Raw genomic sequence first — 16,345 nt, forward strand, 5'->3', positions numbered from 1 at the left:
GAATGTCTGTTCCCCTGCTCCATCCCCCTGCTCCATCCCAGCGCTGTGCTGCTGCTCCCTGTTCCCAATCAAATATTAAATAACCCCAAACCTGTTCTCTGAGAAAAAGAGACTCACAAAGGGCCTTGGTTGAGTTTTACTTACAGGGGAAAAGAGCCTTAACAAGGTGCAGTTTCCTAATTAGACATTTGATTGTCCTTAATAACCAGCAGAACAGCGAGGGGGAAAGCTCTGTACAGCTCGTCCAGCTCTGTGCAGTGAAACATTCACTGGAGTTTGGGGAATGAGCTCTCTGTCACCAGCTCCAGTTCTCAATAATAATGAAAATGCACTTCCAGAAGGAATGTACAAAAACTGGCTCACTGCTTCCCTTGAAGGGTGTGTGAGGACATGAAATTGGCTGGTTGGGACGCAGGGCAGCTGGAGGCTCCAGGCTCTCCTCCCTAAGAGCTGAAGGACCCTGGGGAACAGAGCAGGCCCAAGTCACCCACCTGACCCCCAAAGGGCTGGGGCTCCACAGACACAGCCTCACTGCCACCAGGAGGTTGTGATTTCCTGTCCAGTGCAGCAGCAGCCAGGGGGGCCACAGGAGGGCAAAAGTCCAACAGGATTTTCGGCTGCATCACAAACGCTCCTCCTCCGACCCGCTCAAGTGTCTGGCTTTGCCCGAAGCTGGAGACTTACCCAACCCCAAGGATTTCATGTTTTCTACTCACATGTCCATAAGGATGTGGCACTGACCTTGAAAACATCCATTTCCCCTGCCCCTGGCAGCTCTTTTCCTGACAGATGCACTGGGGGCTTTCCCATGGCTCCCTTGCCCTGGCCCTGCACTGGGTGGCCACGTCACACCACAGAAACAAACCACATGTTCTGTACAAAATTATGGGAGTTTTTATTTACAACAGCAAGAGCCAAAGGGGGGTTCATTCCAGGCAGCAGCACTCGTGTTCCTGCTCTGATCCAACACCGATGGGCACGCAGGCGACAGCTCCTGTCAGAGGGGCAGATCTGCTCAAGGCCCAGGAGTGCCCAGCCCACGTGGCACTTCTCAAGCAGCCAGAAGCACAGGATGGATATGAAGAACCAGGTGTTTGTTCGCCACACTTGGGACCTTCTTCCCCCCCAGCCACCCCGTCATCTCTCTCTGCCCAGAGTGCTCTGCCAGCACAGCCCTGACACACAGCCAGGCTGTCCCCTCCCAGGCCCCAAATGATGGGGAAACCCCTGGCATTGCCTTCCAGCTCTTCCCTGGAAAAGAGTTCCCTCCACTCCGTTTTCCAGCACAGCTCAGCAAGGCAGAGTGGCAGCAGTTTGTTCCAGGAGAGGAGCTGCTGTGCCCTTGTCACGACCCCTCCATGGAGGGAGCCCCACAGAGCTCTTGGCCCCCACTGTGCCCCAGGAAGGGCTCAGGAGTAGCTGAGGGGCATCTTCCTCCACAGCCCCCCGCACAGGCAGTTCTTGATCCAGCGCTGCTCCCACTGCTTCACCGCTGTCACCTTGTTGGGCGACTTCAGCATCGTCACGCAGCCGCACCTGGGGGGACACGGGGGGTGCAGCCAGCCCAGGGGGGCCCCAGGAGCCAGGGCTGCTGGGCTGCTGCACGGATCACGCAGGAGTGGGGCCACCCACGGGGGAAACCAGCTCCTGTCATCTGCAGGTGACTCTTGAGAGCACCAAAACCAGCTGAAACCAGCGAGCAACAATCCTGCTGAGGGCCCTCCTGGAGCCGGAGCCTGGCGCGGAACAGCCCCAGCTGCTGTTTACACATGGAACAGTCATCTCACAAAAATGATGTGCTACAGAGGCTTTCTATTAAACCCAGTAATTAAAGCTAATTCAATCACATGACTAGATGGATGTTTTTTCCCTGAGCCATTATCCTGAAATCCAGGCTCTCCCGTGAGGGTGGATGAGGAGGCCAGCATGAAATGCAAGCCTGGGTGGAAAGATGACCCCAAACTGGGAGCAGGGGTGCTGGGTGGTTCCTACCCCAACCCCACTCCAAGCACACAGGTGCTTTAAGGACCAGCCCTGCAGAACTGGGAATCATATAAAGGAGTCACTATAGAGACTCCTCCAGGCCCGATTCTGGCTCCACTGACCAGATTGTTAATTTATGAACTTAAATCTCATCTGTTTGATTTTTAACCCAAGGGCCAGGCCACAGAGAGGCCACTCTCTGATAATGCCCTGAGTGTCCCAGGTTGGGGACATCTTAGCCACAGCCATAACCAGCCTCAGAGAGCTCCTGAAGGACACCCAGGACTGTGAGTGCTGCCCGAGCCCAGGTGCACAGAGCAGTGACACCTGTGTCACTCACCTGGTGCACAGAGCAGTGACACCTGTGTCACTCACCTGGTGCAGGACTTGCACTCCTCCGTCGGGTACGCGCCCAGGTGCAGCCGCCTCAGGTGGTCAATTTTGGGCTGTCCGGGGGCCCTGGGGAGGGAAAGCAGGACTTGCCCAGTGTCACTTTCCACAGGCAGCTCCCAGGACAGGGAGCTGCATTTGGATTCGAGCAGAGAGGATAAACTGCTCTTGGGTCAATCCAGCAAGAGGACAAGTCAAACCCCCAGGTGTCCCAAACCACAGAGCTGCCAAGAGACCGCAATGCCTGCAACACCCCTTCTCACCACAGCAGCCACTCGTTCCACATGCCTGTACCTGACAAAGGCATCGAACTGGGAAGAGACAGTGTGGCCAACGAGCCCAGGGGCCTTCCCGAACTGCAGCCGGACCAGCTGCTTGTTCTGCAGCTTGCTGATGATGCCATCATTGATGGGCAGCCAGTCGATGTTGGGAATGAGCAGCTGGCTGGGCAGGAGGCAGCACTCGTCGATCAGGGCATCGTCAGGCTCCGTGATGTGATTTTCCTCACGACCTGTATGGAAAATGAAGCGAAGAACCAACGACACTTTCACAATCCTGCTTCAGGGCTCCAGAGAGCTGCGTGCACCCTCCTCCTCCACTGCCAAGACAGCCCGGAAAACAATAACCCTGGCAGCTGCACCTGCCCTTTCCGAAGGCACCAGATCCCCTTGGAGTCACGTCCCACAGTCAGTCCCTCCACACACCAGCCCCACCGAGGCAGGAATTACTGTTCAGGGAACTGGTCACACTCACAGCACAGCCAGAGCTTGGTCAGCAGCCGGAAGAGCAGGGACATGCTGTCCTGGGTGTCGGAGGTCGCCGTGTACACGGGGAGGCAGCTGGGCTTCAGCAGCCCCCAGATGCGGATCACCACCATCAGCTCCCGGAACATGCCGAGGGACGCGCCGTCGCGCAGGAAGCTGTGCCCGGGGCGCACCGGGGAGCCCTGCCGAGGGACACGGCCTGGGGGGTCACACCCGCCCCAGCCAGTGCTCTGCACCCACACAGCTCCTGTTCCAGCAGCACTCACCCCACAGCACCCGCCGCCAGGGATGCGGGAGGCCTGCAGAGCTGCATCAGTTCCCTGAGTCCTGTGGGTACCGTGCTGCCGGTCACTGCGCCACCGGCCCCCAGTGGGCATGGGAGGGGCCCTTCCCTAATTCTGCTGATCCTTACGCTCCTCCCCAGCGCCTCCCACACCCCACAGGGACATGTGGTCCTGGTTAAAACTCCCCAGCACTGCCCACGGGTGTTTGCACCCCCTCGGTCTGTTCCTGGGACTCCAGGTCTCACCTGGTTGGGAAGGCTGGCCAGGAGATAGAGCACAAAATCCCCCACCCACTGGATGAGCTGCTGCAGGGACTGCAATGTTGTCATCTCTAGGACAAACTCTTCTGTCTTCAGGTTAATCATCACCTTGTCAATGTCTGGAACAGAAGCGAGACATCACCTGGCTCAGGAAGATGGATCCAAACCTCAAATCCTCCCCAGGGAGGTCACCCTCCTCTTCCTCCTCAAACCCAGGAGTTGCTAAGACACTGCGGCACTTTGTGTTGAACGATGGGGAACAATCCAACCCCAAACGCTGGGAAGGCAGTGTGGGCTGCCGTGAGCTGTCAGTACCTACATCGGTGATCTTGGAGCAGATCTCGGTGAGCCGGTCCCCGGGGCTCTTGTCCGGGGTGTTGAGGAAGTGGGGGCGCAGCAGCGATTTCAGGGTGCAGCTGATGGCGATGAGGAAGAGCTTGGCGTGGTAGTCACACACACGGGCGATGGTGCTGGAGGAGAGTTTGCACAGCGACGCCTTCATGGCAACGATGCGTGTGGAGAGGACCTGGGCGACGGGGAGATGCAGCAAAATGCACAGGGAAAGGCAGAATTAGCATAAGCTCATTAAAGCTGCTGCTGCTGCTTTATTTTCTGCTCTCAATTTCTGCCACAGGAGTGACAGGAATAATGAACATTGTGCACGTGAATGCTGCTGTTCCCAGAATCTGCCAAAAATAGACTTCACCATCTCACCCGAAGTCTCCAACAGGTAGAGACCCGCTGATGTCAGTGACAGAAAACACTGCTAATGTGGAAGCCCATCCCAGCTCCAGCACTGCCTGAGCCAGGCACTCAGAGAGCACAGCAGAGCAGAGCCACCTGTCTCCCGAGGAGTGGCACTGGCTGCTCCCCACTCCCAGTCCCTGAGCCCCCCATGCCCACCCTCGAGGTGAGCCCAGAGCTCCTGCCCACCGACCTGCTGCAGGGCCGCGTTCTGGCGCATGTACTCCTCGTGCAGCTTCTCCACCAGGTTCTGGACCATGCTGGGCTGGACATGGAGCAGGATGTCCCACCAGTCGTAGCCGGTCACCATGCAGTACTCCAACAGGAACAGCAAGTGCCGCAGGGACATGTTCATGTCCAGCACGTGGCCCATGGAGGGGGAGATGCGGAGCATGCTGAGCTAAAGGGAGGAGGAAAAGGAACACCGGCATCAGGAATGACCCTGAAAACATCCAACAAAGCTACAGGGCCACTCCTGACACAGCAACAATTCCTGCAGCCATGGGGTACATCCCTTCCCATCTAACACGGATCGCACAGCTGGAATTCCCAGCATTTTCTGAGTGACCCACCATCACCCGGAGAGCCTGGATGAGAACTAACCCAGCTGTAAGAGAGCACCGACCTTGCCGTGACTGTCCACGCCAGCCAGGGCCAGCGAGGTCCAGGAGAGCTGCATGGCCTTGAAGTGCACGAGGGGCCCCGCGGTGCGCGGGCGCTTGAGGGACGGCTCGTCCACGGGGCGCTGCGAGGAGGAGCCGTAGAACACGGCCATCATCTGCAGGGACAGCCGGTGCACGATGTGCACGCTGCCGTCGTGGAAAGCCAGGGCCAGGCCTGGGGACAGGAGACAACCGAGGCTGAGCCAGCGGCTCCTCCCAGCACGGCACAGCCCTCGCCCGAAGCTCTGGCCACCATTGAAGTCCATGTGGCAACGAGGAGCAGTCAAAGGGCTGGGGGCTCCCAGGCCCCACGTCTGCATTTCACAGAGACACACCTCTTCCCACGGAAACACAACGGGATGGCTGGGAAGACATCACGCCTTTGAAAGTTCTGCATGAGCATTCCACAGGCTCTGCTCCCATTTTTACTTCAGGTACAGCCCAGAAGTTTAAGTTTCAGGCAAAAGCCATGTATTTAAGAGAAAGACAACAGGAATTCCTTACCCAACCCAGGAAAGAATTTGGTGTCATTTGCCACCTTCAGATCCGTGTTGGTCAGGGAGATGGGCAGCTTTGGCAGTGCCACGGCCGACACCCGGTCCAGGTCATTGGTGGCAGACAGGATCCTCCACTTCAGGATCATGGGCTGCTTGTCTCCCACTGGGGAAAATAAGCAAATAAGCGAGACATCTGTCCCTAAGAGATCAAATCCCCCGTTTCTGCCCACACTCTCCAACCAAGCAGGATCACAGACCAAGCACTTCATTCCACCAAACCAGTATATTCCTCATATACTTCCCATATGTTTCCCTTGTATTTCCCTATTTTTTTTCCTGAATTACACAAACAACTTGTTTTGCCAAATTTCCCCTCATGGAAGGCTCTGCTGGGGGTGATTAGAGAATCCTTATGCATAATAATCCTTTCTATTTCCCCAAACACACTGCCCTGACTGATTCTGTTCTATCTGAGATCGGGTGGAGCCCAGGCAGCCTGGGCAGGGGGTTAATCCAGCTCTGCTGCCCAACCCTGGCCCTTTGGGAGGCTCTGCTCACAGCAGGAAGGATGGCTGCAAAATTGACAACCAAACCACTTCCTGGAAACAGCAAGTCGCTGCCTACGACACAGATGAGTGAAGCATCTGACTGAGAACACCCGAAAATAAATGTGGGATTCTGGATAACCCCATATATGAGATAAGGGATGTGAGAACCTGTCCTGCCTTTCCCCTCAGACCACACTCCTGTTCTTAAGAGCACGTGGTGCAGACACTCACCCACAGGTGAGATCTGCTGGAAGATGTTGTTGACTGGCAGGCCCTCCTTCCGCAGGGACCAGCACTCCACGATGCTGTTGTTTTGGTTGGAAGCACAGAGCAGCACCTGTGGAACAGAGCCCCACTCATGAGCATCACAACGGGGAGGGCACTGCCCCTGCCATTCCCACCCTCTCTTCCCAGGGTCCTGCTCCCACTCAGGTCGTGCCCCGCCAGCAAAAAGCAGAGGATGGAATCAGTGGGAGGTAACGGTGAGGTCCCTAATTCCAGCTGCACCAAAACGGCAAGGGCAGTGCAGGACACGCTGGTCACCTTCAGAGCCCCTGGGGAAGCCAAGGTGGAGCAAACAGCCACCTCCTTGTTCCTCATCGAACTCCCACCCGCCTTAAGGGCAGCTGCTGACCTGCTCCGACATGTCCCGAGCCAGGAACTTGAGGTGAGTGATGGCCGGGTACTTGTCCTTGCGCGCGGGGTCCGTGGTGCAGCGCATGAACAGCGATGGCAGGATCTCGGTGTCGATCTTGCACTTCTCGTTCACCACACTGACACAGACCTTGTAGAACTGCACGGGGGAGGTGCTGCTGCCGTCCGACGTGGCCACCACGATGTTGCCCCCGCCCGTGAAGGCGACGTCGGCCAAGGCCACGCGGCAGCGCAGGCGGCACAGGCTCTCGGTGGCCGTCAGCACCTGCCCGTTGGGCTTGAGGAGGGACACGGTGACCAGCCCACTGATGGTCACGGCGATCCAGCCCTCCATGGGCTTCCCGCCGAACAGCGTCAGCGACGGGGAGAACTTCACCCTGGAAAACTTCTCGCCGAAGTTCGACGCTCCAGACTGCAACAAAGGTCAGCAAAACCGAGGCATTTGCACTCTGTGCCTGTGGAGCTCTCCTCGTGGGAGAGGGGCAGGATCTCTGCAGGACACCACAGGAATCAAAAGCAACAGAAGCAGAGAACTTGTGCTTGGCAGCCTCGGGCTTTGGGAGTCTGCAGTCAGATATGTTTCCAAACAGGGAGCTCATCTCCCTGTTGGTCCTGTGCCCAAACCCCTGGATCAAACCTCAGCACCTCAAACACATTTCCTCTGAATTACCACTGGTCAGGAAAGAACTGCTCTATCTCCATGTCCCAGCCCAGAACTAAGGCACCACACTAAGAAAAACACATTCAAAGTGCCAAAAGAAACCCAGGCTCTAAACCCCATTGGAATTCAGCAGGAACCAGGAATCCGACTTTCCTCTTTGGCAAAAAACCGGACTTGGTCAAGGTCATGAGGGAGCTCAGAGCAGACAGAACACAGGTGGGATCCCACGTCCTTTGCCAAGACATGAGCCAGTGTTCCAGCCCAGGTTCCCCCCGGAGCTGGGACAAACCTTCTCCACGTGCAGCGCCAGCTTGACACCGTTGTGCAGCCAGGACAGGGCCACCACCGGGTCCCCCTCCACCACGCTGCCCACCGTGCTCTCCCAGCTGTTGGCCAGGTGATCTGTCATGCTCCAGCACTTGATGTGTCCGTCGGCATCCGCCGAGAGCAGCCTGGAGCCTGGGACAGCAGCACTGTGTGAGAACAGGGGGAACAGCCCAACCCCCCCAGGAATTGCCCTCCATCGCTCTGGGACACAGGGACAGCAGGAGGGATCCCAGCTCACCCGACTGATCCCACTCCAGACACGTGATGACCTCAGTGTGCCCAGAGTTCACGGAATACACGTCCCAGGGGTGCTCGGTGTCGATGATATGGACCATGTGGGTGAGATCTGCAAGAACACAGAGGTGACTCCCTGTCCCTCCTCACCAGCCACTGTTTCTGAGCCCACAGAGCCTCAGCTGATGTGGGGAAAGACATTAAATACTTTACATAAATGATTTTGGGCAGGATAACAACTGTGCTGGGAACTCTGTGAGGGGCCAGACACGGACGTGGAGCTGGTCCTGGTTTAGGGGAACAACCAGGGAACAACCACCCATTGGACACTGTCAGAGGCTGAGGGATGGGAGGAAAAGCAGAGCAGCGTTCCCTGCCAGGGCCAGGGCAGAGCCCCGGCCTCCCGGCCCAGAGGATCCTGGACCTGCCGGTGCTCCGGGAGCTCGCAGAGGTCCACGGGAACACGGTACCTTTCTCCTCCTCGTTGCGGAGGTCGGTGGTGAAGGCGATGAGGTTGCGGCAGGACCAGGCGCACACGAGGGGGATGGAGGGGCAGTGGTTGCTCTTGGGCTTCTTCTCCCACTCGCACACGTACGCCAGGTCCATCCCGCCGGCCGGGCCCCGGCGGGCACCGGGACGCGGGACGGGCTCGGTCCTGCCTGGGGCGACACACGGCCCGTCACACGGGCACGGCCCGCAGGGACCGACCCGGGCGAGGCCCGGCGGGCGGGGAGGGTCCGGGGGGACACAGGTCCCGCGGGATCCCGGGGATCCCCGGTCGGTCCCGGCCCGCACCCACCGGCGCGCGCCGCCTCCCGCCGCTCCCAGGACCCCGCCCCGCCCCCGCGGGCTGCCCCGCTCCGCGCCTCAGGCACCGCCGCGGACACCCCGGCCGGGGTCCTCAGAGCGGGGCGGGGCCGGGCAGCCAACTCATGGCTCTAATTTGCATGAACGCCTACCCAGAACCCCCCGGGGCAGCGACAGCGAACAGAACCCCCGTATTTCGGGCATTCTGGAGAAATCGAAGGACAGCGAGGCGTTGAAACATTAGGAAAATCTGAACTGACTTATGAAAGCTTTCCTTTCGCAACTCACCGAGTCACCCTGTCCTAATTATTTTTAAATTCTGGACCTTTAATTTTTGCCGCAGGCAGAACGCAGTTCGTGCTCGCTTCGGCAGCACATATACTAAAATTGGAACGATACAGAGAAGATTAGCATGGCCCCTGCGCAAGGATGACACGCAAATTCGTGAAGCGTTCCATATTTTTCGCACCTGCCCCCACCCCCCTTTTGCGGGCACTGCAAAAGAACCCCCCAACCCCGCCCGGCCCCCCGGCCCCATGCAAGACACCGAGCCGCAGCGAGGGAGCACCGTGTTTATTGTTCCTGAACACACCCATCACCCATGCCCGGTCACTCCAGCAAAGCAGGCACCGGGGGCTCCCCGGGAGTCCCCGCAGTGTCAGAGCAACCTGCAAAGACCCCCAGGGCACACCCTTCGAGCAGCTTGCAAGCACGTGTCGGGGACACAGGGGACACAGAGAGCCCCCCCAAAACTGCCCCACCTGCCCCCATGGCAGCTGTGGGCAAGCAGGGAGAGCCCCGAGGGGGGCTGCAACCCCCAACACACACACACGCACACACACACGTAAATATACATACACGTGATAAAAAACACAGGCTATATTACACTTAAAAACAGCCCCGTGGTGCAGGCAGGGCACAGGGAGCCCCCCTGGACACCTCCCCGGGCTGTGGGCGCCGGAACGCGGCAGCCCCCGGGCTCTTCCGCCGGCTCAGCGATGGCTCAGCACCCGCCGGGAGCTGTTTCACCGCAGAAAAATCTGGACCAAAACCACCCCACGAGCGTCAGCGCCAGAGGGGGTTGGCCCCGCCTGATTATTTTTAAAAACACCTGGGTTATAAATAGACACACAAACAGTTCCAGGAGGGCAGCGCGGGGAGCGGGGCGGGCGAGAGGCACCTGCTCCGCACCCACAGTGGTACCGGGCAGGGCTGCCCTGCCCACACCAGCCCCGGGGGCACAGCCACGAGTCCCCGGCTCTGCCCCTCCTGCAGCACGGAAGGGCCAAGGGTCCCCGGGGCTGGGGGAGGCCCGAAGGAGGGGCAGGGCGGCCCTCGGGGCATCAGCTCAGCTGCCCCAGGTAGTCTGAGAGCAGCAGCTCGGGGGGCAGGAACACGCGGTGTTTGTTGCTCACTTTCATCTGACGTTTCCCTTCGATGTCCGAACCTGGGGGGTGGGAGGGAGCAGTCAGCACACCCCTGTCCCCCAGACACGGCATTCCCAGCCCAGCCACCTCCCTCCACTCCTCCCCCTGGCGCTCATGGCCTCCCCTGTGCTCTGTGCCCCCCCAGCCTCAGCCGCCTCCACGTGTCCCTGCCAGCACCGTGGGCTCACTCCCCATCATCAGTGCTCTCATGCTGTTTTCCACAAGCAGCTCTGCAGGGATGGGGCCTGGTGTCTCTGTCTCCTCCCCTACCTTGGCAACAAAACCTCTTGGGAGGCCCAGGGCAGGCTGCTCTCTAGGAGGAGGCAGCAGCCACAGGAGAGAGAGCCCTGCAAGCAGCCTCTCACTTTGGGCCACCCAAATCCCCCCGCAGAGCAGGGCCTGGCCACCCCCTCAGGTGCTCCCAGCACTGGTGGCCACAGCCAGGGCTGCCCAGGGAGCTCTGGGCAGCAGGGGTGGAGCACGGGGTTATCTGTGAGCCCCAGCCCGAGGTGGGGCCGGGAGGAAAAGGCTGAGCTGGAGAGGAGAGATAGTGATGGAGGAAAGGGGAAAACAAAAACAAAATCAAAACCAAAAACAAGCAGACACAAGACTTACTGGCAGAGACGAGATCCATGTACTGGCAGAGTGCGTGGAGCAGGAGCCGCTCGAAGCTGGGGGAAATTGGGATGGGATTAGAGCTAACACGCCTCTGAACAGTGTCCCACACACTGCCCTGCCCTCAGTGCTCCCAGGGACCCACGGAGCAGATGGGGAGCACAAAGTGCCACGAGCTCCTGCACGGGAATCCCTGAGGGCATCCCTCCCCCAGGGCTCCATGGGGACCAGGCCAGGTGGGGTGTCCCCAGATGGAGACCTGAGCCTGGCTGAGGGGAGACCAAGGAGTGCTGTCTGTCCCAGAGCCCCTCAGCAGACTGGGCAGCCCCGGGACACAGTGAACCCCAGAGCTCAGGACCCCGAGCTGAGGAAATACCTGTTGTCCATCAGCGCTGTGTAGACCGAGTGGGGAGTGACAGAGAAGAAGGCCAGCAGCTCCTCCTCCAGCCCTTCCAGCGTCCCCTGTAAGGAGAGGCAGGGGCTCAGCAAGGCCCCAGCACTATGGGGCCTCCAACTCCCCAGGAGCTACTGCCAGCAGCTCCCAGGCAATAATCTGGATGGGAGACAGTGGGGAGGCACTGGAACAGGAGACATCTCAACTCTCCAGCCCCTGAGGCAGGGAAGGATCTGGCCCCTGCCAACTCCACAGTGTGTGTGCCAAGGGCTGGCACTGTCCCTTGTGTTCAGAGCAGCCAGGGGAGCCTCGTGCCTCCTGACACAGGGCAGTGCTCTGCAGCTCTGCGGAGCACCGTGACCCTGGAGACGAGCAGCAGGCACGTCTCATTTGAGGACAAACAAGCAAAAGCCAGCGGGCAGGAGGAGCCCAGGCTGGGTTTAGAGGCTCTAATTAGCACCAGGAAAACAAACAGAGCAGCAAAACAGCCCCACTGAGCAGAGTGAGCGGGGAGCCAGCACCCCAGGGCCGGCAGAGGCAGTGCCTGGGCAGGCAGCGCAGGGAGCGCGTGGCAGCCCAGCTCCTGAGCCCACACTCACTTCTCCCCATCCTGCTCAGCAGCTTGCGCACTTTTACCCCTTTCAAAATGCATTGGAGTTTTCCCAAATAACCTTGTGTGGGCCACTGTGAAGACCCCAAATGCTCTACTGCTTTCCCCATGCGCAAACACGCCAGGTTCACCCGTCACCTGCTGCTTATTGCACAGAGACTGGATAACAGCCACTGGAAAAGGTCCTGTAACTGCCAGAAAAATCTGAACAGAGCCAGGAAAACCCATCTGCAACCAGCCACCACCGCAGGGTCACACAAGGACTGGAGCACGTTCCCAGGAGCTGCTCTGAAATTCGGCACCGCCCCGGCTCAGCGCCCACACACAAGGTCAGGGCACAGCCCTGGGGACACGGCTGTGGAGGGAGCCCCGCCTGCCCCCCCTGGGACCCCTGCCTGCACCCCCCGGGACCCCTGCCTGCACCCCCCCGGACCCCTGCCTGCCCCCCTGGGACCCCTGCTCACCATGGGGATCCGGCCCCGCTTCAGGGTGGCGCGCAGGCGGCGGCTGATGCGCTGGAAACACTCCTGGGGCGTGTAGGCCGGGAGCTCTGGAGTGACAGAGAGAAGGGAAAAGGGACTGGGACACAGGTCACAGCCCCAGAGCCTGCGGGACGGCTCTGGCTGCAAAGTGTCACCTCTCAGGAGGACCCAGTGGCTGGGCACCCCCTTCTCTCATGGGTCACAGTCACCCCCAGAGCAGCAATGCCTTCCCCAGGTGGGAGCGTTTGGGAGTGTGGGGATTTGGGGCTGTGCCATCAGGGGACAGCTGCTGTGCCCATCGCCCCAGCCACTCCCGGCTCCCACAAACCCTCCCGGGTCCATGGCGGGTCTGCAGCCATAATCCCCCAATGCTACACTCAGGGGGTGGGATCAGGCCTCCCCCCACCCCACCATAAACACATGGTGCAGGGAGTGGGTGCAGCCCTTGGGGAAGGTCACCCTTCCCAAAATGTACACAAGGAAGGAAAGGGAGGGGCTGTTCCCACCCAGCGTCCCCTCCCAGCACCTTTCCACTTGTCTTCATTCTTGACAGGCAGCTTCCTCCTGTGCTTCTTCCTGGTCTCCTCCTCCAGGTAGAGCAGGACCCGCTCCTGCTCTTCTCCCGACCGGTTCATGAAGTCGTTCCAGATCTGACAACAGAAGCCACCACAGGCACAACTCGCTATGAGAGGATCTGCCTGGAGATTCCCCACCCCAGGACCTCATTGCCCTCTGGCACACACAGCAGCAGCCGGGCACCAGGCCCACAGATGCCAGCCCTGACACCAGACCAGGCAGAACCTGGGGTGCACCAGCTCAGGCAGGGGAGGCAGAGGGTTCCTCAGGAGTGAGGTACAGGCACCACGTGCCATGCCAGGGCCCTCCCAGCGAGCCCCAGGCCGGGGGGTGGCTGAGCCCACCTCCACATAGGTCTCATTGTTACAGGCCTCGGTGAAGATGCTGGGGGTGGCAGAGTGGTCGAGCTCTCCCTCGTCGCTCCCACAGTCGTCCCGCTCCAGAAGTGTCATCAGGTAGCGAGCTGGGGGCAAGAGCAAAGCCTGAGAGTGGAAACAGCACCTCCAGAGAAGCCCCATGCCCCCAGGACACCCCTGCCTGCTACACAGTTTAGGGGAGGTTGCCACCTGCCCTGGGGAAGAAATCGTGCCCCAGCCCTTACTGTTCTCCAGCCTCTGGAGGCTCTTGCGGCCCTTGGCCCTCGGGATGAGGTCGGAGTTGCGGATGGCCTTGTTGATATAATACTGCTTCCGCTTGGACGGGGAGAACCGCTTGGACGGGGAGTCCTCCAGCGGGGGCAGGCAGTCCTCGATCCTCCTGTGGGGACACGGGGGAAGGGGTGAGCCCAGCCGAGCCCCCCGGGCCTGGGGCAGCACGAGGACAGGGGGCTGCACAGACAGTGCCCGTGCTGGGGCGATGGGGAGGCAGAGCATCAGCCACCAGCGTTCCCCTCGGGTCACTGTCAGCCCCAAGGACTGGCTCTGCTCAGAGCACCTGCAGGTCAGCACTGGACATGCTGGGTAATTAACCCCACCAGCACGTGAAGCAAAACCACAGGATCCATTCCTGCCAGGCCCCCGCTGCACCTCGTGTTGTGGAGCCATCGGCACCGTCCCGGTGGGATCAGCAGCAGGAACACCATCCCTGCCATGCCACTGCCAGCTCCCAGGGGCACCCAGAGGTGTTTGGCTGCTGTTCACAACAATTCTGCAGTCAGGGCATTACTTAGTCACAGGTACAACTTAGGAACGACCATAAACTGAGATAACTTTGGGTGAAAAAGGAGCCAAGCAGCTTCCTGGGCGTTGAGTGCAACTGCTCGGGTTTCAAAGTTCACTAAACACCAGAGACAGGAAGTTTCACTGTCGTTGCTCGTTCTCTGCCCACTTGTGAAGGAGCTTCCCGTCAGGGTTGTGTGGGTTTCCTTTAGAGCAGCAGAGGGTGAGTGAGAAAACCAACACTCCCAAAACAACTCCCCAGGACTGTCCATCAGGGATGAGGAGCTGCCAAAGGTCACTGATGTTCCCACTGCAATGGCAGCTCCGTGGCCTTGCCCCTTCCACAGGGCTGTGTCCCCCCCAGGCACAGCTTCCCCACTGTGTCCCCTCCTTCCCAGCGCCCCAGGGCTCAGGGAGCCCTGACCCTGCAATCAGACCTTGGCAGAGCCGCCCTGGGCTCAGGGCAGAGCAGGTTGTGCCACCCGATTGTGCCTGGGCCAGCAGCCAGCTGCTCACCCATGCCAAAACCTTGATTTTTTTTTTTCCCTTCCCCTGGATGGGGGCAGTGACGTGTGCGGGGGGGGGGAGGGTAAAAAAACAACCATCCACTTCCAGCTGGAGAGAAAACCATGGCAGAGGTGGGCTTGGAAGGAATAAAAGGGCCACAGATATCCCAGGGACGCCCAAAGGACGGGTGGGGAACGGTAACCCAACCTGCCACAGCGAGAGACCAGGGCTGGCAGATCGAGTTTTGATACAAAGGTGGTTAAAAAAAAAAAAACATAAACAGAGGGAGTCACCTTACGCCGGCCCCAGCTCAGGTCTGAGTGCACAGCTGCGAGCCAGGCACTCCCTGGAGCCGTCACGGCTCACGGGCACGGCCCTGGAAAGAGCCCCCCAAAGAGGGGAGTCCAGGCACGGCACTGCCAACATTCATCCAGCTCTCACAGGGCAGGGCAGCAGAGTGAGGGGGGCTTGTTGTCCTCCTCCTCCATTGGAGGGGAAAAGATGATAAAAATGAGTGTCAGCAAGGCAGGAGCATCCCAGGGCTGCCGGGACCCCCGAGGCCCGTGGCTGGGAGCGGAATGGGCTGAGCCACACACGACTTTCTGTTCCCAAAGGCTCCAGGGCCGCTCCTGGCTGCCCTGGCATCCAGCACTGCCACGTCTGCCCTGGCACGTCTGCCCTGGCACTGCCGCCTCTGCCCAGCACCGACCGGGAGGCTCACAGGGGACAGTGACCTCAGGACGTTGTTGGATGAGCTCCGCTGACCTCGGCACCAGGGCCCCGTCCCGGACAGCTCAGCCAGGCCGAGGGGGGATCCCAGGGCAGGGATCCCAGCACAGCTCGTTCCCTGGGGACAGAGCCATCCCTGACCCCAGGAACACGGGCCCGGCAGCTCCAGGGCCACCGGAGCAGAGTTTTGAGTGGCTTCTCCTCCACTTCCCACTTCCAGGCAGGGAATGGGCAGCCCCTCGTTCCCTGCTGGGGGGTTTCCAACCTGTTCCTGTTATTCATCCTTTAGCAGCAGGACACGGCAGCAACACACAGAACAAAAGCCACCGCGGGACAACCCCCCGACAGCCCCTCCCGCAGGCTCCCCGGACCCCCGGCCAGGCGCGGGGACCTCGGCCGTGCTCCCCGGTGACCGGGAGCACCGTGACCTCGGCGGGGTGAACGCTAATGAGCTCATTACGGCTGTCCCGGGCTGCGCTCTGACCCGGCCGCCCGGGGCGGGGGCGCTGGGGACGGGCTGTCCCGGGAGGCGCCGCCGCCCGAACGCACCGACAGCCCCGGGGGGCTCCGGGCGGCCCCTCCCGGCCCCGCCGCCCCACGGCCCCGGCCCGCACTCACGGGAACGGCTCCTCGGGGCCCGCGCCGCCCCGCAGCACCACCATGGCCCGCTCGGCCCGGACCCGGCACCGGCACCGGGACCGACCTCCCTCCGCCTCCCGGGGCCCGCACCGGCGGCACCGGGCCCGGCACCGCCCGCGGGAAGTGACGCCACGGGGGCGGGACCGCGGGAGCCCCGCCTGGGGAGCCGCGGGGGGCGGGGGCACGGGGGGCACGGCGGGAGCCCGTGTAACCGGGGCTCGGCGGCTGCCGGGCCCCGCTAACCCCGGATAACCGCCGATAACCCCACGTTAAACCCCGCTACCTCCCCTTACAAGCCCCCGTGAACCCCCCGTTAGCCTCCGTTAAACCCCGCTCAATCCTCGTTAGCCCCTCCCGTGTAGCCCCCGCTGGCCCCATCGAGGCCCCGGTACCC

General features: G+C 60.6%; 2 protein-coding genes and 1 non-coding gene across 4 annotated transcripts; 1 reads left to right on the forward strand and 2 right to left on the reverse strand.

Annotated features, from left to right (window-relative positions):
• Nucleotides 1-871: 871 nt before the first annotated feature.
• Nucleotides 872-8,837, reverse strand: MED16 (mediator complex subunit 16). Of its 2 annotated transcripts, none has more exons than XM_051810916.1 (14): nucleotides 8,479-8,837; nucleotides 8,013-8,120; nucleotides 7,737-7,906; nucleotides 6,767-7,198; nucleotides 6,364-6,469; nucleotides 5,592-5,747; nucleotides 5,051-5,262; nucleotides 4,619-4,825; nucleotides 3,997-4,207; nucleotides 3,667-3,800; nucleotides 3,127-3,319; nucleotides 2,668-2,884; nucleotides 2,359-2,442; nucleotides 872-1,536 (listed from the first exon to the last, which is right to left on the reverse strand). In XM_051810916.1, exons 1-14 carry the CDS (start codon nucleotides 8,612-8,614, stop codon nucleotides 1,410-1,412), a joined length of 2,493 nt encoding a protein of 830 aa, XP_051666876.1. In that variant the 5' UTR covers nucleotides 8,615-8,837; the 3' UTR covers nucleotides 872-1,409. The 2 variants fall into 2 exon arrangements, with proteins under 2 accessions (XP_051666876.1, XP_051666875.1); XM_051810915.1 differs by lacking the exon at nucleotides 872-1,536 and adding an exon at nucleotides 1,547-1,759 and having other exon boundaries at nucleotides 8,479-8,749.
• Nucleotides 8,838-9,172: 335 nt separating this feature from the next.
• On the forward strand, nucleotides 9,173-9,279 carry LOC127481605 (U6 spliceosomal RNA). The gene has a single exon (XR_007908271.1). It is a non-coding gene; the product is annotated as a U6 spliceosomal RNA (small nuclear RNA).
• A 745-nt stretch (nucleotides 9,280-10,024) lies between these two features.
• On the reverse strand, nucleotides 10,025-16,082 carry R3HDM4 (R3H domain containing 4). Its single transcript, XM_051810995.1, has 8 exons — nucleotides 15,931-16,082; nucleotides 13,521-13,675; nucleotides 13,264-13,382; nucleotides 12,870-12,993; nucleotides 12,326-12,411; nucleotides 11,234-11,319; nucleotides 10,858-10,913; nucleotides 10,025-10,262 (listed from the first exon to the last, which is right to left on the reverse strand). The coding sequence occupies exons 1-8, from the start codon at nucleotides 15,972-15,974 to the stop codon at nucleotides 10,159-10,161; spliced, it is 774 nt and encodes a 257-aa protein (XP_051666955.1). The 5' UTR covers nucleotides 15,975-16,082; the 3' UTR covers nucleotides 10,025-10,158.
• Nucleotides 16,083-16,345: the final 263 nt, after the last annotated feature.

The sequence above is a fragment of the Manacus candei genome, unplaced genomic scaffold, assembly GCF_025592945.1.
Source record: "Manacus candei isolate 608988 ecotype Guabito, Panama unplaced genomic scaffold, ASM2559294v1 h1tg000080l, whole genome shotgun sequence".
NCBI lineage: Eukaryota > Metazoa > Chordata > Aves > Passeriformes > Pipridae > Manacus > Manacus candei.